We start from the raw sequence: 25281 nt of genomic DNA, 5'->3' as shown, positions 1-25281 counted from the left end.
GTTCAGTTCATTCCCAAGTATTTAATCTTCCTTATTGGTGGTATAATTTTTTTTCACTGTCATTATGTTCTTCAATTGGTTGTCTCTATGAGAACTATTGAATTTTGGGTATTAATTCTATATGCTGCTACCTAACAGAATTCTCTTATCAAGTTCGCTTTATTATTGATTCTCTAGCACAGTTGTTGACTTACTATAGTACAGGGACCAAATCCTGTTTTTGTAAATAAAGTTTTATTGGAACATATTCACACCCATCCATTTATATATTATCTTTGGTGACTTTTATGTTACAAATGGAAGAGCTGAGTAGTTGTGACAAAGACCAAATAACCCACAAAGATTAATATACTTGCTAAGTAAGTAAGTGAAGTCGCTCAGTCGTGTCCAACTCTTTGTGACCCTGTGGACTGTAGCCCGCCAGGCTTCTCTGTCCATGGGATTCTCAGGCAAGAATACTGGAGTGGGTTACCATTTCCTTCTCCATGGCTTGATTTTTGAAATTTGCTGAATTCTTCCTAGGATATTCCTGAGGAAGTTTTATGTCTTCTTTATAAATTCTTATTCTTTAGATTGATTTCTTGTTTGATTTCATTAGCTGATTTCCTACCACGATGCTGACTAGTAATGGAGATTACTGGTTTTAGTGGACATGCCTTTGCTAGCCTTGCTAAGTCACTTCAGTCATGTCCGACTCTGTGTGACCCATAGACGGCAGCCCACCAGGCTTCCCGTCCTGGGATTCTCCAGGCGAGAACACTGGGTGGGTGGCCATTTCCTTCTCCAGTGCATGAAAGTGAAAAGTGAAAGTGAAGTCGCTCAGTCGTGTCTGACTCTTGAGACCCCATGGACTGCAGCCCACCTGGCTCCTCTGTCTGTGGGATTCTCCAGGCAAGAGTACTGGAGTGGGTGCCATCGCCTTCTCCGGGACATGCCTTTAGTGCTATTTTATTAGGTGAAATAATGTCTTGAGGACTAAGGTATATACATTTTATCATATTTTTCAAAACCTCTTAATTTTTATTTTTGAAGAGTGGTTTTTAAGTCACATATAGGCATTGAAAAGACTTTTCACAGAAAAAAAAAAGAAATAGGTATTAAATTTTGTCAGATATCTTTTTAAGCATTTATGGAGATTATGCTCCATTTGCTCCAGTATGATTTTCCCTTTAAATCTATCAACATCATGAATAATACTCATGGGTTTCCAAACACTGTACCAACCTTGCATTCTGGGAATAAGTTTCACTTGGTCATGATGTGCTGATTTCTTAATGTGGTATAGGATTCTGTTTGCTAATCTTAGTATTTCCATAATGATATCAAGTTAATTTTGGTCTGTAGTTTGTTTCTTTTCCTTCCTTCCTTTTTTAAAAAGACTATCTTTATCAAATTTAGATATCAGTATTATACCTGCTTTAAAAAGAAATTACGAAGTTTTCTTTTATTTCAATGCTCTGGGATAATTTACTGAACAATGGGATAAAGGTTTGGTAGAAGTATACTGTACAGTCATGTGGGCCTAATCTGTATGTGTTTTATTAGTTCTTTATTGGTTTCCTCTAGTTCTTCTATGAAATCTGATCCATTTATGCTTTTACTCGAATGCGGTCAGTTTTGGCAATCTGCATTTCCTCATAAAATGATCAATTTCATTTTACATTATCAAATTTATTTAAACAGTGATCTGAAAAGCAATGTCTTATGATTTTTAAACTTTGTCTTTTTCAATGGTTATTTCCACTTGTCTATTTATGTTTGTGTGTGTGAGCTTTCTTCTGTTTTTCCTAATCAAATTATCTAGTATAGTTCCCTATTTTGATTTTTTCTGAAAAAAAATTTTATTAATTAGATATACTGTGCTTTTATTCTCTACCTCATAAATTTCTTTTATCTTTATGTTGTCTTTTTAGAATTTATTTTGTAACTATTTTTCTAATTTTTTGAGCTTAGAAGATATTTTATTTTATTTTTTTTTTTGCTGTGCTGTGTAGTTTGTGGAATTGTAATTCCCTGACCAGAGATTGAACCCAGGCCACCTGTGGTGGAAATGTGGACTCTAACCACTGGACTGCCAGGGACTTCCTCGTTTTATAATAATAAAAGTAGTTTGTGCTATGAACTTTTCTTTGACACGCTTTAAATGTCCCTTGTAGATTCTGATATGTAGTGATTTCATTGTCATTATTTTTAAGAAATTCTTTAAATTCAGTTTGTATTTTCCCTTTAGACCATGTGTTGCTTAATGGTTTTTTTTTTTTAATTCCACAAAAGGGAAGCTTTTTATTTTTTGCTTATTTTAGCTATTTCTTATTCCTTATTATGTTGCAGTTTACTCAGAGTGTTTTATTTCTACTTTTTATGGAACATACTGGTGTTTCCTTTATGACTTACTATAAGATGAATTTTTACAAAACATCTATAGGTGCTTTGGGTGAAGATATATTCCCTTTCAACAGAGGCTAGAAGTGAAGTGAAGGTTTAGTTGCTCAGTCATGTCTGACTCTCTGGGACCTCATGGGCTGTAGCTTGCCAGGCTCCTTTGTCCACGGAATTCTCCAGGCAAGAATACTGGAGTGGGTTGCCATTTCCTTCTCCAGGGGATCTTCCTGATCCAGGGATCAAACCTGGGCCTCCCACATTGCAGGCAGATTCTTTACCGCCTGAGCCACCAGAGGTCAACAGAGGGTACATAATGAAACAGATCTTAAGAATACACAACAGAGGGTAGAATCTGATGTATATTCTTAAGATCTGTTTCATTATGTTACATAAGCCCTCTATCCTTGCTGCTGCTGCTGCTAAGTCGAGTCAGTCGTGTCCGACTCTGTGCGACCCCAGAGACGGCAGCCCACCAGGCTCCCCCCGTCCTGGGATTCTCCAGGCAAGAACACTGGAGTGGGTTGCCGTGTCCTTGTCCAGTGCATGAAAGTGAAAAGTGAAAGTGAAGTCGCTCAGTCGTGTCCGACTCTTCTAGACTCCATGGACTGCAGCCCACCAGGCTCCTCCGTCTATGGGATTCTCCAGGCAAGAGTACTGGAGTGGGCTGCCATTGCCTTCTCCGCCTCTATCCTCACTATTTATTTTTCATGCACATGATCTGTCTCATACTGACGTGATGGCATTATTAGCGTGCTTCTACATGTCTTGTCTTACAGCTCATATAGCTTTTGCTTCTTAAAGGCAGGCTCTATATTATTTGGTGCATAAATGTTCTAATCATTGTGAATTATAGCTTTTAATACTTCAAGAGCTCTTCTTTGTCATGTTTAATGAGTTTTGGCTTGATATTTCCACTTGATATAAGAATCTTTACCCTGCGGTTTCTGACTTGAATAACTATGAATAGATGAGATGGATGTTTGTACCACTTACTGATATAGGGGATGTAGCTGGAGGAATGGTGAAGGCAGAATGAACTTCACTAGGGCAGAAACAAAGCCAGTTTATTCATCATGGTACATTCATTGTCTAACCCAGTCCCAGGCTCAGGATAGGCACTCAGCGAACATTTATAAGTACACAAAATGAATGATGAATTCAGTTACATTCAGTACACATTGAGGTTTTGTGGTGATGATAACTAGTCAACTGGATATTCATTCATGTGTAAAACTTAGGATAGGATGTGGGTTGGGCATGTAGTATTATGAACATTTGGCAACAAGTGATGAATATATGTGAGGTTGTGAGGAAGAGAAAGAAAAGGGAAAAGAAGACAAAAACAGAATCCTATCTTCTAAGGAGAATGAGTGGACCAGAGAAGAGGTGCCTGTAAAGAAAGAGCAAAGGAACAGCCCCAGCTGTGAGGGAAGCCAGAAGAACAAGGTACTGAAAAAAATAAAGGGAAGAGAGCCTTTAAGGGGAAATGTGGTCAAAAGTGTCAAATTCTCTGAGAGTCTCATAAGATAAGGACTAAACTGTTCTTTCTTGTGCAGCAAGGAGGTTGATGAACACACTTGTACTTGTGGATATGGTTTTCTTACAGATATTTTTAGAAACACACAAAGTCAGTTTTAGAAAACAGTGTTTTAAGTTTGGTAAGGATCAACAGCGTTACATGTGGTGTCATATTTCAGACGTGGCTATTATTGCTAGATTTGTAGGATTTATTGAGTCTTCAAGCTTCAAGTTAAATGGTAAGGAAATGACAAATTCCTCTCTCTTGTGTAAGCTTTAAATAATTCATAGGCTAGGAACTTGTTTTAATGATTAGCAGTTTTATGTTGTTTTTGAGGTGGCTGTGGCTGTGGCCAAAAACTTAGGTGTGGCATATTAGGGTGAACATCTATACACATAGCAGAGTTTTATTAGCTCTGTGATAGAATGCACAATTCTCTTCCTATATCTATTTTTCAGTAAGAATACAAAACATGTTAAAAATAACAGTTTAGCTACTGAACCAAAATTGTTTTATAAGACACCAGTGATTTCAGAAAACTCTACGGACTTTTCTCAGTACATCAGACTACTTAAAGACTCAGTATAAATAGTTTCATATTAATTATGCCCTTCCTGAGGACCTGACATGAACAGCCGGTATCCTGATGTATTAGGTTCATGAAAAAGTAGATTTATTCATGCTGGATTTTCTTTTTTTGTTGACTTGTTAGTGCCCATTTGATATGTACAGAATTCATCTGGAGGTAATTTGTCCTTCAAGTATATAAAAATCACACCAACGTTGCAAAAAACTGTTAACGCTTATGTTTTGGGGAATGTAACTTTCTCATAAAGTACTATAAAATTTCAAATGACTAAAAAGTATTGAAGCTAAAAACTTAAACATCTAAAATTTCTTTTCCATACCTCAGGCTCTTTACTTACCTTTAGAAAATTAAAAAAATTATTGAATTATAGTCGATTTACTATGTTGTGTTAGTTTCAGTGATTTGTGTATATATATATATATATACATATACATAAAATATATATTCTTTTTCAGATTCTTTTCCCATATAGGTTATTACAAAATATTGAGTATAGATCCCTGTGCTATACAGTAGTTCCTTGTTGTTTATCTATTTTATATGTAGTAGTGTGTATATGTTACTCCCAATTCCTAATTTATCCCTCCCACCTTTTCCCTTTGGTAACCATGACATTGTTTTCATGTCTGTGAGTTTGTTTCTGTTTTGTAAAGATAAGTTCATTTGTATCATTCTTTTTTAGATTCCACATGTGAGTAATAACATAGAATATTTGTCTTTCTCTGCCTGACTTACTTTAATTAGTATCATAATCTCTAGGTCCATCCATGTTGCTGCAAATGACATTATTTTGTTCTTTTTATTGCTGAGTAATAGTCCATTGTGTATATGTACCACATCTTCCTTATCCTCTCCTCTGTCAAAGGATGTTTAGGTTGCTTCTCTGTCTTGGCTATTGTGAATATTACTGCAATGAACATTGGAGTGCATGTATTTTGTTGAATTATAGTTTTGTCTCAGTGTATGCCCAGGAGTGGGATTGCAGGATCATATGATAGCTCAGTTGTTAGTTTTTAAGGGAACTTTCATACTGTTCTCCATAGTGGCTGCACAAATTTACATTCCCACCAACTAAACTTTTATTTTGAAATAACACTAGACTTACAGAAAAGTCGCAAGAATATAGAATGCATGGAATAGAGAGTTCCCACATGCCCTTAACATCCTACACACCATGGTGAAATTATAGACACATTTTATTTGTTCAAGTCTAATGTTTTAGAATTTGAAGAGTGTGGTATGTGGATTTTGTCCTTTTTTGTTCAGTTCATTCCCAAGTATTTAATCTTCCTTATTGGTGGTATAATTTTTTTTCACTGTCATTATGTTCTTCAATTGGTTGTCTCTATGAGAACTATTGAATTTTGGGTATTAATTCTATATGCTGCTACCTAACAGAATTCTCTTATCAAGTTCGCTTTATTATTGATTCTCTAGCACAGTTGTTGACTTACTATAGTACAGGGACCAAATCCTGTTTTTGTAAATAAAGTTTTATTGGAACATATTCACACCCATCCATTTATATATTATCTTTGGTGACTTTTATGTTACAAATGGAAGAGCTGAGTAGTTGTGACAAAGACCAAATAACCCACAAAGATTAATATACTTGCTAAGTAAGTAAGTGAAGTCGCTCAGTCGTGTCCAACTCTTTGTGACCCTGTGGACTGTAGCCCGCCAGGCTTCTCTGTCCATGGGATTCTCCAGGCAAGAATACTGGAGTGGGTTACCATTTCCTTCTCCATGGCTTGATTTTTGAAATTTGCTGAATTCTTCCCTAGGATATTCCTGAGGAAGTTTTATGTCTTCTTTATAAATTCTTATTCTTTAGATTGATTTCTTGTTTGATTTCATTAGCTGATTTCCTACCACGATGCTGACTAGTAATGGAGATTACTGGTTTTAGTGGACATGCCTTTGCTAGCCTTGCTAAGTCACTTCAGTCATGTCCGACTCTGTGTGACCCCATAGACGGCAGCCCACCAGGCTTCCCCGTCCCTGGGATTCTCCAGGCGAGAACACTGGAGTGGGTGGCCATTTCCTTCTCCAGTGCATGAAAGTGAAAAGTGAAAGTGAAGTCGCTCAGTCGTGTCCGACTCTTCGAGACCCCATGGACTGCAGCCCACCTGGCTCCTCTGTCTGTGGGATTCTCCAGGCAAGAGTACTGGAGTGGGGTGCCATCGCCTTCTCCGGGACATGCCTTTAGTGCTATTTTATTAGGTGAAATAATGTCTTGAGGACTAAGGTATATACATTTTATCATATTTTTCAAAACCTCTTAATTTTTATTTTTGAAGAGTGGTTTTTAAGTCACATATAGGCATTGAAAAGACTTTTCACAGAAAAAAAAAAGAAATAGGTATTAAATTTTGTCAGATATCTTTTTAAGCATTTATGGAGATTATGCTCCATTTGCTCCAGTATGATTTTCCCTTTAAATCTATCAACATCATGAATAATACTCATGGGTTTCCAAACACTGTACCAACCTTGCATTCTGGGAATAAGTTTCACTTGGTCATGATGTGCTGATTTCTTAATGTGGTATAGGATTCTGTTGGCTAATCTTAGTATTTCCATAATGATATCAAGTTAATTTTGGTCTGTAGTTTGTTTCTTTTCCTTCCTTCCTTTTTTAAAAAGACTATCTTTATCAAATTTAGATATCAGTATTATACCTGCTTTAAAAAGAAATTACGAAGTTTTCTTTTATTTCAATGCTCTGGGATAATTTACTGAACAATGGGATAAAGGTTTGGTAGAAGTATACTGTACAGTCATGTGGGCCCAATCTGTATGTGTTTTATTAGTTCTTTATTGGTTTCCTCTAGTTCTTCTATGAAATCTGATCCATTTATGCTTTTTACTCGAATGCGGTCAGTTTTGGCAATCTGCATTTCCTCATAAAATGATCAATTTCATTTACATTATCAAATTTATTTAAACAGTGATCTGAAAAGCAATGTCTTATGATTTTTAAACTTTGTCTTTTTTCAATGGTTATTTCCCACTTGTCTATTTATGTTTGTGTGTGTGAGCTTTCTTCTGTTTTTCCCTAATCAAATTATCTAGTATAGTTCCCCTATTTTGATTTTTTCTGAAAAAAATTTTATTAATTAGATATACTGTGCTTTTATTCTCTACCTCATAAATTTCTTTTATCTTTATGTTGTCTTTTTAGAATTTATTTTGTAACTATTTTTCTAATTTTTTGAGCTTAGAAGATATTTTATTTTATTTTTTTTGGCTGTGCTGTGTAGTTTGTGGAATTGTAATTCCCTGACCAGAGATTGAACCCAGGCCACCTGTGGTGGAAATGTGGACTCCTAACCACTGGACTGCCAGGGACTTCCCTCGTTTTATAATAATAAAAGTAGTTTGTGCTATGAACTTTTCTTTGACACGTCTTTAAATGTCCCTTGTAGATTCTGATATGTAGTGATTTCATTGTCATTATTTTTAAGAAATTCTTTAAATTCAGTTTGTATTTTCCCTTTAGACCATGTGTTGCTTAATGGTTTTTTTTTTAATTCCACAAAAGGGAAGCTTTTTATTTTTTGCTTATTTTAGCTATTTCTTATTCCTTATTATGTTGCAGTTTACTCAGAGTGTTTTATTTCTACTTTTTATGGAACATACTGGTGTTTCCTTTATGACTTACTATAAGATGAATTTTTACAAAACATCTATAGGTGCTTTGGGTGAAGATATATTCCCTTTCAACAGAGGCTAGAAGTGAAATGAAGGTTTAGTTGCTCAGTCATGTCCGACTCTCTGGGACCTCATGGGCTGTAGCTTGCCAGGCTCCTTTGTCCACGGAATTCTCCAGGCAAGAATACTGGAGTGGGTTGCCATTTCCTTCTCCAGGGGATCTTCCTGATCCAGGGATCAAACCTGGGCCTCCCACATTGCAGGCAGATTCTTTACCGCCTGAGCCACCAGAGGTCAACAGAGGGTACATAATGAAACAGATCTTAAGAATACACAACAGAGGGTAGAATCTGATGTATATTCTTAAGATCTGTTTCATTATGTTACATAAGCCCTCTATCCTTGCTGCTGCTGCTGCTAAGTCGAGTCAGTCGTGTCCGACTCTGTGCGACCCCAGAGACGGCAGCCCACCAGGCTCCCCCGTCCCTGGGATTCTCCAGGCAAGAACACTGGAGTGGGTTGCCGTGTCCTTGTCCAGTGCATGAAAGTGAAAAGTGAAAGTGAAGTCGCTCAGTCGTGTCCGACTCTTCTAGACTCCATGGACTGCAGCCCACCAGGCTCCTCCGTCTATGGGATTCTCCAGGCAAGAGTACTGGAGTGGGCTGCCATTGCCTTCTCCGCCCTCTATCCTCACTATTTATTTTTCATGCACATGATCTGTCTCATACTGGACGTGATGGCATTATTAGCGTGCTTCTACATGTCTTGTCTTACAGCTCATATAGCTTTTGCTTCTTAAAGGCAGGCTCTATATTATTTGGTGCATAAATGTTCTAATCATTGTGAATTATAGCTTTTAATACTTCAAGAGCTCTTCTTTGTCATGTTTAATGAGTTTTGGCTTGATATTTCCACTTCGATATAAGAATCTTTACCCCTGCTCTCATATTTTTTCCATTTCTGGGAGTATCTTGGCCTGCCTTTTGTTTTTAGTCTTTCTTGAACCACTTTCTTTTAGGTGTGCTGTCTTATGTAGTCTATAGATGGGTCTTGCTTTGTACACCAAATTAAACATATTTTTAATAATCGAGGTAAACCCATGTACACTCATTGATGTTTGGTCTCACAATATTTTATAATTATTCATATTCTGTTATATTTGCTCTTCTCTTTATTTCAGCTTTGCTAGATATAAAATTCTTGGTTTCCATTTTCTTTCTTGAATTAAAAAAAAGTCTGCTTCATTGTTGCCTTACTTTATACCTTTCTTGTGAAAATTGTGATATTAGTCAAATTTGTTTTTCTTTGTGAGTTTTTTGATCTTTTTGCTTGGAGGCCTTGAGAAATTTTTCTTTACCTTTATGATCTAATACTTTTACCCACATCTCCAGGTTTATCTTAGAGTTCATTGCTAATCATTTGGTTAACCTGAAATAGAATTCAGTTCAGTTCAGTTCAGTTCAGTTGCTCAGTCGTGTCCGACTCTTGCGGCCCCATGAATCGCAGCACACCAGGCCTCCCTGTCCATCACCAACTCCCAGAGTTCACTCAGACTCACATCCATTGAGTCAGTGATGCCATCCAGCCATCTCATCCTCCATCGTTCCCTTCTCCTCCTGCCCCCAATCCCTCCCAGCATCAGAGTCTTTTCCAATGAGTCAACTCTTCACATGAGGTGGCCAAAGTACTGGAGTTTCACCTTTAGCATCATTCCTTCCAAAGAAATCCCAGGGCTGATCTTTACAATGGACTGGTTGGATCTCCTTGCAGTCCAAGGGACTCAAGAGTCTTCTCCAACACCAAGTTCAAAGGCATCAATTCTTTGGTGCTCAGCTTTCTTCACAGTCCAACTCTCACATCCATACATGACCACTGGAAAAACCATAGCCTCGACTAGACGGACCTTTGTTGGCAAAATAATGTCTCTGCTTTTGAATATGCTATCTAGGTTGGTCATAACTTTCCTTCCAAGGAGTAAGCGTCTTTTAATTTCATGGCTGCAGTCACCATCTGCAGTGATTTTGGAGCCCCCAAAAATAAAGTCTGACACTGTTTCCACTGTTTCCCCATCTATTTGCCATGAAGTGATGGGACCAGATGCCATGATCTTCGTTTTCTGAATGTTGAGTTTTAAGCCAACTTTTTCACTCTCCTCTTTCACCTTCATCAAGAGGCTTTTTAGTTACAGAAAAATCAGGATAAATGCTTTTTTCTCCCTTTGAAAAAGTCAAATTTCAGATACATGAGTTGTCAGGAGCCCTGGCAAATGCCAACAGTGATGATAAAGGCTGTTTTTCGGACTTAATAGGAACTTATATATCCTCATGGTTTACTTCAGTCTCTGCTGTTAATTTTAAGACAGAATTCCTGCCATACATGATTCAAAACATGCTAAAGTTCTAATGTCTCAAGTTTTTCATTACTTAAGAATAACCTTAAACCTACAGATCAGCTTTCAACTGTAAGTGTCTGCCTACATGCATGCTAAGTCACTTCATTCGTGTCCGACTCTTTTGCGACCCCATGGATTGTAGCCCACCAGGCTCCTCTGTCCATGGGATTCTGCAGATAAGAATACTAGAGTGAGTTGCCATGCCCTCCTCTGGGGGATCTTCCAGACCCAGGGATCAAACCCCTGTCCCCTGTGGCTCCTGCATTGCAGGCAGCTTCTTTACTACTGAGCCTACAAAAGGATTAAATTTCATGTTTTTTAGAAGATAATCAAGAAAAATATTTATATTAATATTCTGTAAATGCCCAAGATTCTAAGAAGTTTTACGTAACAATGTTGCTAAATAATATACTAATTTCCTACAATGTATCCTATAAAATATTTTCCTTCCACACATTATAAAACAAACATTTGCTGAACTGATTGTTACATAGTCCAGTGTTATGTGATCATGTAATGAAAGACTCTTTTATGAAACATATACACAAGGATAGAATTAAAACTTACCATGGAATCTGTAACTCTAAATTTCCTGTCTTCTGTGGTTTAAACATAATTATGTTGCATTTACATAGTTTTTTTTTTTTTTTACATTGGGTTTATTTGTTCTTTTTAAAAAGGGTAGAAAAAATAAAGCTATGCTTGTTTGCATACAAACAGGCCGCTCAGAAATTTCATTTACCACAAAACCAGTCCTTGTGACCTTTTAGAGCTTATGCAAGATATAGAATAGAATATATGTTTCATATGTTTGTGACATTAAGAATATTTTTCCTTCTGTTTTACATTTTTTGGTTATTTGTTTCTCATCTGCATATGTATATGAATATATACATATCTGCAAAAGTGTATGAATATGAATATATACATATCTGCAAAAGTATATGAATCTAACTGAGATACCGAAATGCCACATGAAAAGTAATTATGTGAATCATTTTATCTTCTGAGTCTTAGTTTTCTCATTTTAAACAAGCTCTGAAGATGTTTAATTTGAGGGTTATATGGATTTTATCTATCTGCATTATATATCTTATTCATCCAGTTGTGACATGTGCATAAGTTCAGTAGCTGAATAAATTAATTGTTCAGTACTATTTCCTGTGTATGAGAGAGTATGTGTGTGTGTTTACAATGAAATTAAAACACATTTTTTAAGCTTTTAATTTGTAAAATGTTGTGTACATAAAGTACATGTATACATTAGTGTATACATTAGCAAGTGTATACATTAGTAAATTTTAAAAAGGGAAGACTCATTTACCTGCCCCCCAAGCCAAGAAACAGAATATTGTTGTCACCCTACAAGACCCCCTAGCTGCCTGTCCTTCTCCCAACCCACCCCGTGCCCACTTCCCTGCAGGCTGGGGAGAGCCCACTCTTACCTTTTATGGTAATTTTTATCTTGCCGTGTTTTACACATTTTACACTTGAGAATGCCTCCCTGTAAAGTATAGTTCTGTTTTATTTCTATTTGGGAACAAATGGAAGCATGTAGTATGTGTTTATTTTTGTCTGATTTTTTTGTTCAGAATTATAGGTTATTTTAATACTTAACTGTTCTGTTTGATGCATTTTAACAATTGTATACAATCATGTAACCACCAGCCAAAAGAAAATGTAAAACATGTCCTTCACCCAGGAAAGTGCACTCATGCTGTTTACCAGTCAGTCCCCACCCTAACCCCAAGCAGCCACTGTCTCATTTCCTTCACTATAGGTTAGTTTTGCCTGTTCTGGGAGTAGAATTTCTGATTCATTGGGTAGAAGTTTAAATTTATTAAAAACTCCCAGATAGTACACAAATGTGGTTGTACAATTTTACATTCCCATTGGTGCCAACATTTAGTGTTCCTTTTTTTTTTTTTTTAATTTAGTCCTTCTAACAGGGTAGAAGGGCTTCCCAGGTGGCTCAGTGGTAAAAGAATCCACTTGCAATGCAGGAGATGTGGGTTCAATCCCTGGGTCAGGAAGATCCCCTGGAGGAAGAAATGGCAACCCATTCTAGTATTCTTTCCTGGAAAATTCCATGGACAGAGCTGTCTGCTGGGCTACAGTCCACAGGGTCATAAAGAGTTGGACAAGACTGGAGCAACTGAGCATGCATGCTCACAGGCTAAGCTTAATGTTCAGTAGGTTAGATGTGTTAAATATGGTTGTGTCCTACTCTTTGCAACACCATGGACTGTAGTCTACCAAGTTCCTCTGTCCATGGGATTTTCCAGGCAGAAATACTGGAGTGGGTTGCCATTTCCTTCTCCAGGGGATTTTCCCAACTCAGGGGTTGAACCCGGGTCTCCCGTATCGCAGGCAGACACTTTACTGTCTGAGCCACCAGGGAAGTCACAGAGCTTAAGAGGGGAAAGTCAAATGAGACCTTGAGGAAGCAACCAGACAAACCCAGACGGTGGGACTTTCTATAGGAGTCTTCATCTTTTAAAAGAGTCAGTGCCATAAAAAAATATTCTAGATTAAAAGAGACTAAATAGATATATCAAAAACATAGTGTATGATCCTTATTTGAATCCAGGTTTCATTTGCCTTTTTAAAAGCTCCAAAGAAAGTTTTGAAAATTGGGAATATTTGAATCTGAGCTGGATATTTGATTATATCAGGGAATTACTTTTTCCTTTCTTAAATGTAAGAATAGTATAATGATAGTGCAAAAGATTGTGCTTATTTTTGAAACGTGAAAGTTTTATTTATACGCTGTTGTATCTGTAACTTACTTGTAAACAGTTAAAAAAAATGAATACTCATATTGATAGATGACACAAGTAGATCAAATTTTGAAGGCTGTGTCTATTGGTGCTTATTTTACTGTTTTTAAGAAAACTCTTTTAAGTGTGTTTGAAATTCTTCATATTGAGAAGGAAGGAAAAAAGATTTTTTGCACTTAATCGAATGGTAAAATATAAGATAGCTGATGGTGACTAGTATTCTCATGATCTGTTTATGGGAATCAAATTAACATAACTTTTATGGAAGATAGTCTGTTGATACATATTTAAATTTAAAATATATAGAATCCTTACCTAGTGATTCCATTTCTCAGTGTTTGTCCCTCTGGTTCTCCCACGTTGCCTCCTTCCCTGTCTGCTCACCTTCCTAGCCTGCAAATGCCTCTTTCATTTCTCTTAGTCTATATGAGTATAATTCTGACATTCCTGATGAAGTTTAAATAGGGATTTAAATTCACCACTAAAATGTGGAATTCTTGCAATATTCTAATCAATAGTGTATGATAAATCTTTGTTGTTTAAAGTAGAACCATTTATTTCACTGATCACATAGAATGTCAATGCAAATTTACTTAATTGAATTCAAATCCAAATCAACTATATTATCTTTCCTATCTCTACTGATAACGTAGTGCTCATATACTCAAGTGAGGCTGATGCCTGAATAAAATCAGAATTTTTTGGTTCAATACTTTATATTTCTGGTGTATATTAGTAAGTTTATAGTATACTCTGAATAAATATTCACTTTAAAACTTGACTTAGCCTAATTACTGGATATAGATAGAGCCATAGATCAATCTGAGTTTATCTGCATGTTTATTAACCTCGGAAATGAAACTAACATTAATTGCATATATATTTTTAATTATATTGGATATCTCATTAGTAAGATAATATGACCTGATTTTAATAGATGAGGAAATTCAAGTTTCAGGAGATTAAATATTTGCCCAATATCATGATTCTAGGTAGTAGTCCTGGTATTTGAATACATGATTTATAATTATCTAGTTTCAGTTCAGTTCAGTTCAGTCACTCAATCATGTCTGACTCTTTGTGACCCCATGGACTGCAGCATGCCAGGCTTCCCTGTCCATCACCAACTCCTGGAGCTTAAACTCATGTCCATTGAATCGGTGATGCCATCCAACCATCTCATCCTCTGTCATCCCCTTCTCCTCCTGCCTTCAATCTTTCCCAGCATCAGGGTCTTTTCCAAGTGAGTCAGTTTTTTGCATCAGGTGGCCAAAGTATTGGAGTTTCAGCTTCAGCATCAGTCCTTCCAATGAATATTTAGGACTGATTTCCTTTAGGATGGACTGGTTGGATCTTCTTGCAGTCCAAGGGACTCTCAAGAGTCTTCTTCAACACCACAGTTCTTATGCTCTCTCAATAAACAGGATACACACTTAGGTGTTGATTACTCTTAAATTTATTCCTTTGTCTATTTTGTTATTTTTGAAGAGTATCCACTTAGTCATAATCATGAAATAAAGAAAAAATGAAAGTGTTAGTCACTCAGTTGTGTCTGACTCTTTGTGACCCCATGGACGGTAGCCTACCAGACTCCTCTGTCCATGGAATTCTCCAGGCAAGAATAGTGGGTAGCCATTCCCTTCTCCCGGAGAAGGCAATGGCACCCCACTCCAGTAGTACTCTTGCTGCAGCAGCGGCAGCATTCCCTTCTCCAGGAGATCTTCCTTACCCAGGGATTGAACCCAGGTCTCCTGCACTGCAGGCAGACTCTTTATCATCTGAGCCACCAGGAAAGCCCCCTGTAGTGATAATACATGTCATAATCATATGATTACAGTCATATAACTCATAATCATAAAACCCCTCAAATACAGATACAAATGTAAATGTATCCAGTAATGATTTACAATGTCTAACTACTTTGAGAAAGAATTTATTTTACTACTCCAAATGTTTAGGGATGTTTATAGTTTCCTCAGACCACTGTTACAAAATTATTCTTTTATATCCAGAAGGGTGGTTGTATGAATATGACCACACATATGAACATTTGCATTGGTTCATTTTATTTCTGCCCTGAGTGAACCTTCCCTCACCTGTCTTTAATGCACCCATCTAAACCATTTGCCTTTTTTTCTTGAAAGTAAGGAAAGATAAATTGTTTTATTTGCTTATACAATAAATACATTATACAGCACTAGTTAAGCCACTTTACCTGTTTCTATTTTTGTTTTTTAATGAAAGCACTTGAGTAGAGGTTCACTATGACAGCACTAGTATCTGATGACTGTAATGATGACTAACTTCCACTTAACGCTTATTGAGAATGAGTTCTTCTCCATGATGAGGACTACCTAGGTACTTGGTCTCTTATCAGTTCAGTTCAGTTACTCAGTCGTGTCCAATTCTTTGTGACTCCATGGACTGCAGCACGCCAGGCCTCCCTGTCCATCACCAACTCTTGGAGCTTACTAAAATTCATGTCCATGGAGTCGGTGATGCCATTCAGCATCTCATCCTCTATCGTCCACTTCTCCTCCTGCCTTCAGTCTTTCCCAGCATCAGGGTCTTTTCAAATCAGTCAGTTCTTTGCATCAGGTGGCCAAAGTATTGGAGTCTCCGCTTCAGCATCAGTCCTTCCAATGAATGCTCAGGACTGATTTCCTTTAGGATGGACTGGTTGGATCTCCTTGCAGTCCAAGGGACTCTCAAGAGTCTTCTCCAACACCACAGTTTAAAAGTGTCAATTCTTTGGCGATCAGCTTTCTTTATAGTCCAACTCTAACATCCATACATGACTACTGGAAAAACAATAGCCTTGACTAGACAGACCTTTGTTGGCAAAGTAATGTCTCTGCCTTTTAATAAGCTGCCTAGGTTGGTCATAACTTTTCTTCCAATGAGCAAGCGTCTTTTAATTTCATGGCTTCAGTCACCATCTGCAGTGATTTTGGAGCCCCCCTAAAATAAAGTCTCTGTTTCCATTGTTTCTCCATCTATTTGCCATGAAGTGATTGGACCAGATACCATGATCTTAGTTTTCTGAATGTTGAGTTTTAAGACAACTTTTTCACTCTCTTCTTTCACTTTCATCAAGAGACTGTTTAGTTCTTCTTCACTTTCTGCCATAAGGGTTGTGTCATCTGCATATCTGAGGTTATTGATATTTCTCCCAGCAATCTTGATTCCAGCTTGTGTTTCATCCAGCCCAGCGTTTCTCATGATGTACTCTGCATATAAGTTAAATAAACAGGGTGACAATATACAGCCTTGACGTACTCCTTTTCCTATTTGGAACCAGTCCATTGTTCCATGTCCAGTTCTAACTGTTGCTTCCTGCCTGCATACAAATTTCTCAAGAGGCAGATCAGGTGGTCTGGTATTCCCATCTCTTTCAGAATTTTCCACAGTTTATTGTGATCCACACAGTCAAAGGCTTTGGCATAGTCAATAAAGCAGCAATAGATGTTTTTCTGGAACTCTCTTGCTTTTTCCATGATCCAGCGGATGTTGGCAATTTGATCTCTGGTTCCTCTGCCTTTTCTAAAACCAGCTTGAACATCAGGAAGTTCACGGTTCACATATTGCTGAAGCCTGGCTTGGAGAATTTTGATCATTACTTTACTAGCATGTGAGATGAGTGCAATTGTGTGGTAGTTTGAGCATTCTTTGGAATTGCCTTTCTTTGGGATTGGAATGAAAACTGACCTTTTCCAGTCCTGTGGCCACTGCTGAGTTTTCCAAATTTGCTGGCATATTGAGTGCAGCACTTTCACAGCATCATCTTTCAGGATTTGAAATAGTTCAACTGGAATTCTATCACCTCCACTAGCTTTGTTCGTAGTGATGCTTTCTAAGGCCCACTTGACTTCACATTCCAGGATGTCTGGCTCTAGGTCAGTGATCACACCATCATGATTATCTGGGTCGTGAAGATCTTTTTTGTACAGTTCTTCTGTGTATTCTTGCCATCTCTTCTTAATATCTTCTGCTTCTGTTAGGTCCATACCATTTCTGTCCTTTATCGAGCCCATCTTTGCATGAAATGTTCCTTTGGTATCTCTGATTTTCTTGAGGAGATCTCTAGTCTTTCCCATTCTGTTGTTTTCCTCTATTTCTTTGCATTGATTGCTGAAGAAGGCTTTCTTATCTCTTCTTGCTATTCTTTGGAACTCTGCATTCAGATGTTTATATCTTTCCTTTTCTCCTTTGCTTTTCACTTCTCTTCTTTTCACAGCTATTTGTAAGGCCTCCCCAGACAGCCATTTTGCTTTTTTGCATTTCTTTTTCATGGGGATGGTCTTGATCCCTGTCTCCTGTACAGTGTCACGAACCTCATTCCATAGTTCATCAGGCACTCTATCTATCAGATCTAGGCCCTTAAATCTATTTCTCACTTCCACTGTATAATCATAAGGGATTTGATTTAGGTCAAACCTGACTGGTCTAGTGGTTTTCCCTACTTTCTTCAATTTCAGTCTGAATTTGGCAATAAGGGGTTCATGGTCTGAGCCACAGTCAGCTCCTGGTCTTGTTTTTGCTGACTGTATAGAGCTTCTCCATCTTTGGCTGCAAAGAATAGAATCAGTCTGATTTCGGTGTTGACCATCTGGTGATGTCCATGTATAGAGTCTTCTCTTGTGTTGTTGGAAGAGGGTATTTGTTATGACCAGTGCATTTTCTTGGCAAAACTCTATTAGTCTTTGCCCTGCTTCATTCCGTATTCCAAGGCCAAATTTGCCTATTACTCCAGGTGTTTCTTGACTTCCTACTTTTGCATTCCAGTCATAGAACCATTCAATTTCAGCTTCTTCAGCATTATTGGTTGGGGCATAGACTTGGATTACTGTGATACTGAATGGTTTACCTTAGAAACAAACAGAGATCTTTCTGTTATTTTTGAGATTGCATCCAAGTACTGCATTTTGGACTCTTTCATTGACTATGATGGCTACTCCATTTCTTCTAAGGGATTCTTGCCCACAGTAGTAGACATAATGGTCATCTGAGTGAAATTCACCCATTCCATTCCATTTTAGTTCACTGATTCCTAAAATGTCAATGTTCACTCTTGCCATCTCCTGTTCGACCACTTCCAATTTGCCTTGATTCATGGACCTAACATTCCAGGTTCCTATGCAATATTGCTCTTTACAGCATTGGACTTTACTTCCATCACCAGTCACATCCACAACTGGGTGTTGTTTTTGCTTTGGCTCTGTCTCTTCATTCTTCCTGGAGTTATTTCTCCACTGATCTCCCGTAGCATATTGGGCACCTACCGACCTGGGGAGTTCATCTTTCAGTGTCCTATCTTTTTGCCTTTTCATACTGTTCATGGGGTTCTCAAGGCAAGAATACTGAAGTGATTTGCCATTCCCTTCTTCAGTGGACCACATTTTGTCAGAACGCTCCACCATGACCTGTCTGTTTTGGGTGGCCCTACACAGCATGGTCATAGTTTCACTGAGTTAGACAAGGCTGTGGTCCATGTGATCAGTTTGGTTAGTTTTCTGTGATTGTGGTTTTCAGTCTGTCTGCCCTCTGATGGAGAAGGATAAGAGGCTTATGGAAGTGTCCTGATGGGAGAGACTGACTGAGGGGGAAACTGGGTCTTATTTAAATGGGCAGGGCCATGCTGAGTAAATCTTTAATCCAATTTTCTGTTGATGGGCGTGGCTGTGTTCTCTCCCTATTGTTTGACCTGAGGGCAAACTATGGTGGAGGTAATGAAGATAATGCGGACCTCCTTCAAAAGGTCCCATGCACGCACTTCCGCACTGAGTGCCCCCAACCCTGCAGCAGGCTCCCGCTGACCCATGCCTCTGCGAGAGACTCCTGAATACTCATGGGCAAGTCTGTCTGGGTCAGTCTCATGTGGGGTCACGGTTCCTTTCTTCTGGGTCCTGGTGCACACAAGGTTCTGTTTCTGTCCTCCCAGAGTCTGTTTCCCTAGCCCTATGTAAGTTCTGGCAGCTCTGTGGTGGGTTAATGGCAACCTCCTCTAAGAGGGCTTATGCCATACCCAGGTCTACTGCACCCAGAGCCCCTGCCCCCAGCAGTCCACTGCTGACCCGTACCTCCACAGAAGACAACCAAACACAGTTCTGTCTCAGTCTCTGCGGGGTCTTGGGTCCTGGTGTGGACAAGGTATTTTTGAGCCCTCTGAGCGTCTCTGGTGGGTATGGGGTTTGATACTAAAGGCAATTTCACCCCTCCTACCATCTTGCTGGGGCTTCTCCTTTGCTCCTGGACGTGGGTTATCTCCTCACAGCTGCTCCAGGGTCACACAGCTGCCTATATGGTCTCCTATAATCTCTTTAACGGAGAAGGCAATGGCACCCCACTCCAGTACTCTTGCCTGGAAAATCCCATGGATGGAGGAGCCTGGTAGGCTCCAGTCCATGTGGTCGCTAAGAGTCAGGCACGACTGAGTGACTGCACCTTTACTTTTCACTTTCATGCATTGGAGAAGGAAATGGCAGCCCACTCCAGTATTCTTGCCTGGAGAATCCCAGGGACAGAGGAGCCTAGTGAGCTGCCCTCTATGGGGTCGCACAGAGTTGGACATGACTGAGGCGACTTAGCAGTAGCAGCAGCAGTCTCTTTAAAAGAATTCATAGAGATAGAAACATTAAAACTTTGAGAATTTTTATAAAAATGTTAAATTTTTTCTAATCATAGTTTTTTCACAGTCATTAATTCTGACCTGCATTTATGTTTCCATTTTTGCAGAATTGCCAACATGGTTTTTAAAATGTATAGATTTCAGTTGCAATTTACAATGTGGCTTAAGAACATCATGTTCTTTCAGGCTAACCGCGTTTAGGTTGAGCCATTGTCTGACAATGGTATTTATCAGCATAATTTGCAAACATTATGAAATTTTTAGACACAATGCCAAATTATGGTTTCAAAATAGATGTACTGGCATTGCCAGACAGAAATTCTGCAACTTCAGCCATACTGGCCATGTGGGTGCAGACTGTCCACGTTTGTTCGTATATGTGGCCTTGGTGGGCAGGCAAGCCAGCCAGACTTCTTAACAATCCTGACAAGAGTTAACATAACAAGAGAAACTGAGACTCACAACAAGCCGCTGTGTGTTTTTTTCTTTTTATAAAGAGTCAGTTAACATGTATTCATCTTTCGAGAACTGTTATTTTGTCAGCCCACAATTTGATTTCTATGATAAACCTGAAGATTTTGGAAACATGTAATTCAGTTTTGTTTTTATAATATCAAAGTATTAATGTAAAATTCTACTGATAATAAAAACAGGAAGAGTTAACATATTGCTGGAAATGAAATCAGAGCAAGATACTAGTAAAGTTAAAGAACTGTATGAAAGGAGACACTACACTACGTCCATTGAAAATGGACAGTGGTATAATTAACACCGCCTATAAGCCCATCATTGTATATTCAAAAAGCAATAAAATTGTAAAGAAGATCTATGAAAATGCACTTTCAACCTAGAAGGAACTCCAAATAAAAATTTACTGGTTAGATTTTGAATTTGAACATATGCTTTTCAAGTATGAGGTTAAAAATGAGTGTATTTGTGTTGGGAGAGATTTTTGATTCAGCAGAAAGCGGAGTAGGCAAAGACTTCTGTTTCAGGTCCATTTAACCAATCTTCACTGGCTCAGGAACGTGCGTTAAGCATGGTGTGCAGTAGCAGATTCCGGCTGTCAAGGAGATTACACGGCACTTGGGGAGATAAGATGCATACACACATGACCACACTGCAAAGCAGTATATGATGAGAGCCAGAAACGAGGGCAGCAAAACTCAAAAGGCTCTCAGAGGAGGGAGAAGCCAGAGGATTTGAGGAGAGGTTTTATTGTAGACCTTAAAATATGCATTGTCACAGCGAAAGATGGAGGTGGTGTGGGAAAAGGTTAGAGCTGGGAGAATCTCTGTGACTTGTGAGTTAACCAGTGTCTCCCCTCTGTGTTCACGTGGAACCTGACACCCACCTGTCTTAGCAGGGGTCCCCAGTCTCTGGAATCTGAGATGCCTGGTGATCTGAGTTGGAGCTGATGTAATAATAATAGAAATAAAGTACACAATAAATGTAATGTGCTTGAATTACCCTGAAACCATCCCCTCAACCCCTGGTCCATGGAAAAATTGTCTTCCACGAAACCAGTCCCTGGTGCCAAAAGGTTGGGGACCACTGTCCTATAGCATTTACCAGAATAGATTGCAATGGTCTCTTTATCACCTTCACTAGACTGCAGTTTCCTGAAGGACAGTGAAAATCCCTTTTATTTGCAGAGCCTTTATTCTTGTATTCTTGGAGAAGACAATGGCAACCCACTCCAGTACTCTTGCCTGGAAAATCCCATGGACAGAAGAGCCTGCGAGGCTGCAGTCCGTGGGGTCGCGAAGAGTCAGACATGACTGAGCGACTTCACTTCACTCTTCTTGTATTCATATCTTGCTGAAACGTATTTGTGATCCCCCTAATTAATCCTTATAGCATTTTTGCAGTTACTCCATGCATGTGTTTCCAGCTGGAGTTGAACACGGCCATACTCTGCCTTCTTGTTTCCGCTCTCCTTTTGTAAATGCGTCATCTTCATAGTATTTAGTGCCACATGTTTTGCATTTTTGTGCTTTGAGCTGGTGATCTTCCTGTTTGAAATGGCCCCTAAGCCTAATGCCAAAGTACAAGAAGACTGCCATGTGCCTTACAGAGAAAAATGTGTGTGCTGGATTGCTCGTGGGTTCAGTGTTAATGAATCAAAAAAGTATTATTAAGAAAAGTGTCTTTAAACAGAAACACACATAAAACAAGATTATACATTGATCAGTTAATGAAAGTATTCTCACCAGAGGCTCTTAGGAACAAAACTTCATATTCCCCAGAGAGCAATGATTTTTGGTATTTACAAATTCACTGCTTGCTGTGACTTTATACAATTTAACTACCCTGAGCAGCCAGAATTGAGTGTATCTGTTACTTCTGTATGCTCAGCACTTAGTGTTTAGAAGGTGGCCACAGAGTTTTATGAGCAAACACCTGAATATAGGGAATTGGGAGGAATAAACCAGCTCATTGGAAATGTTAAATACTGAGTTCAAGACTGGGGTGTGAATACCATGCAGGCAGTGGGAAGCCGTCCGAGACTGTCCCCTGGGAGTGATCTCTCAGTTGTGAACTGTTCACCAAGCAGTAATTGGATGTGTTGGCTGGTGTGATGGACAGAATGAATATCTCTGGGGCCTTGCTTGCAAGGAGATACTGCAGAAGCTCTAAAATACTCTTTCAGCAGGATTAATTTCTATAGGATGGATTAGGATGGACTCCAGAGAGAAACTGGAGACACAAAACCAAGTTACTGCTGTAGCTATCTCTATATGAGGTGACAGAGACTACAGTTAGGGTGCTGGCAGGGAGAGAGAGAAGTAGGGGAGACGCTTGACTTACTGTGAAGCAAATCCACAGTATGACTCAATCCAGAGGATGAGGGAAATGGAGGAACAAGATTAAACTCTGAAGTTTGCTGCCCTTGACTTTGTTAGTTCCTCTGTTTGCAGTTTTTTTTTTTTTTTTTGATGTTTTCCTCATCTCAGGTAATTACTGTGTACCATGCTATCTTTTAAGTCATCTGTAATGAGGTCACAGTCCTCATCCATTGTAACTAAGCAGCTGAGGAATTGTCTAGGGTTTGGGATGACAGTTAAGGACAGTATATCTGGTTTTAGAATGAACAGTGAATTTTTATTGTTAATTGTGAACTTTTGCCTGGGGTAGGGATCCAAAGTTGAATTATCCCTCTTTATAACTGAAAATGTGTGCCATCCTAATGACTTCCACTCTAATGACAAGCTATGTCCTGCATTGTATGGCTGAATATTCCTAATGCAAATATTAGTACTGACTACATTGGTGAGAGAGTAGGACAGATTATCATTCACTATTGTTCTTTGGGAAATCACACATGAAAAAAAATAGAGACCCAGGGATCTCCATTAATTATGTTTTCAGTGGCATGTGTAAAACAGTAAGCTTTTTTAAGTTGGTAAAGTAAATCCTTCATTGTGAAGTACAGTATATTCACCATCTTTCTTTATACTTTGTGTAAATTGAGAAATAAAAACTTTAATTTCCCTTAGCAAGATAGTGACAGAGAGCTTTAGTTTTAGAAAATTATTTAAACATGGGGTTAAAACACTTTCTCAATGTACTTTTTCTCATTAAAGATCATCTTTTAAAGAGATAGTTTATATCTTACTATAAGCTATTTGCACTTCCAATTTTTTTAAGGTTATGGAAAACTTATATCCAACTTGGAACCTTTTGAGTAATACTTTTTTTTTCCTGGCAAACTCATCTCAGATAATTAAGTAATGTAGTATTATTTTTAGTCAATTTTCAAGAAAAAAATTGAATGGCACTAAGCTAGGAGTATTTATTCTATCTGTGGCTAAGTACTACATGTATTTAACTCGAGGTTTAAAATCAAAGGAATTTTGATATTCTTTATCTTTTTCCATCTGCTCATAGTTTAGTGTATCTTTCTGAACAAAGCCATGTTTGTAAAGGATATTAAGTTTTGTTTGGCCTTCTTCTCAACTGTGAGTACTCAACAGACCTTAATGCGAGGTTATGCTCCCTGGACTGATTGATGTATAAACAGAAGACAGATGGTGTGGAGATGACTCTGATGATAATTCATTTTTCAGCTAGTCAAGAAGATATTTTGATTACAGTGTGTTTAAGTAATTATAACACAGTCTGCAATGTTAGTCTCTCTGGGAAGCAAGCACATGGAAAACAAGTTACGTGTTATTGCTGCCCAACAAAGGAGGCAGTGTGGCGTAATGATTTTAATTCCTAGTGCTAGATTAGGACTGGAGGAGTTTAAAATATGTCATGCCGTACGGTAAGTCAATTAAACATAGACCAAATAAAAAAGGTAACTGCACAGTTTTGAGGTGTAAATATTTGTCTTGGAAAGTATTTAGATGTTACTATATGAAAGAAACCAGTATTTTTGCATTCAGGCAACAGACTGTATACAGCTAATTAAAAAATTACATGGCTTGATTTTTAGTTTATGTGAATCATAATTATTATAGAGCTTGCTTTCTGCATCACGAGTGTAAAACTGAAATCAGAGAACTGACAAATCAACAGCATGTTAAGTCCCTGCTGTTGTTAAAGTTTTGGGAAAAAAAATAGCTAAGCAAAATGTCAAAAGGAGAAAAAAATAATTAGAACTGTGTGGATAGCCATTTAAATTTTATTTTCATGTTCCAATTACAGTATATACCTCTGGGTTTTTTTTAATTGTTTGTTTCACAATAGGATAATTGATCGCTTAGATGGAGTTCGTTTGTTGTGGTCCCTGCTAAAAAACCCTCACCCGGACGTGAAGGCCAGTGCAGCTTGGGCCCTCTGTCCCTGTATCCAGAATGCAAAGGTAAGAAGAGACCGCGAGTCAGTCCATCCTAGAATCTCTGATACCATGGTGAATGATTTACCACAGGTCACCAGCTGCTTTTCACTTCTTTATGGTCAGATTTTTACCTGCGAAAAAGAATACTGAACTTTTATGCCAAAATAATTTTTGAGCAATACCTTTTCCTGGTCAGTTTTTAGATGTCACATGAAACTGGGCTAAGATGGCCGAGCTTACCATGTCCTACCTGGCTGGTGGGATTGAAACAAATACCGCAGGTACATCAAGGGGAAAGAAAGTACACTGTTCTTACCTCTTGGGTGAAAAGAAAAATTACATTACTGCTACTTTCAGAAGCCCAAGATAACCTCTATCTTACTTACTGCCTGATTGACTACCATGAAAAATCACTAAGTTCTTTGTTACCTTGAAAAAGTCACATAATGTCATGAATTGCACTTTTCTTATCTGTTAATAAAGACTAGATGTAAAGTCTAGAGATTTCTCTCTGTCGAGTATTTTTACAGAAAGCATTTAATTCCTGTAAT

The 25281-nt window shown here is 38.2% G+C and overlaps 1 protein-coding gene across 8 annotated transcripts in view; it reads left to right on the top strand.

The window, feature by feature from the left end:
* The window catches only part of ODAD2 (outer dynein arm docking complex subunit 2), a 167181-nt gene that overhangs the window by 80725 nt on the left and 61175 nt on the right, over positions 1-25281 (top strand). For all 8 annotated transcript variants that reach the window (XM_070381801.1, XM_070381802.1, XM_070381806.1 and 5 more), the window contains one exon: positions 24640-24754. In XM_070381801.1, the coding sequence (XP_070237902.1) occupies positions 24640-24754 (115 nt within the window). The remainder of the gene's footprint in view (positions 1-24639; positions 24755-25281) is intronic.

This window comes from Bos mutus, chromosome 13 (assembly GCF_027580195.1).
Source record: "Bos mutus isolate GX-2022 chromosome 13, NWIPB_WYAK_1.1, whole genome shotgun sequence".
Classification (NCBI taxonomy): Eukaryota; Metazoa; Chordata; class Mammalia; order Artiodactyla; family Bovidae; genus Bos; species Bos mutus.
This window is presented reverse-complemented; position numbering and strand designations above follow the sequence as displayed.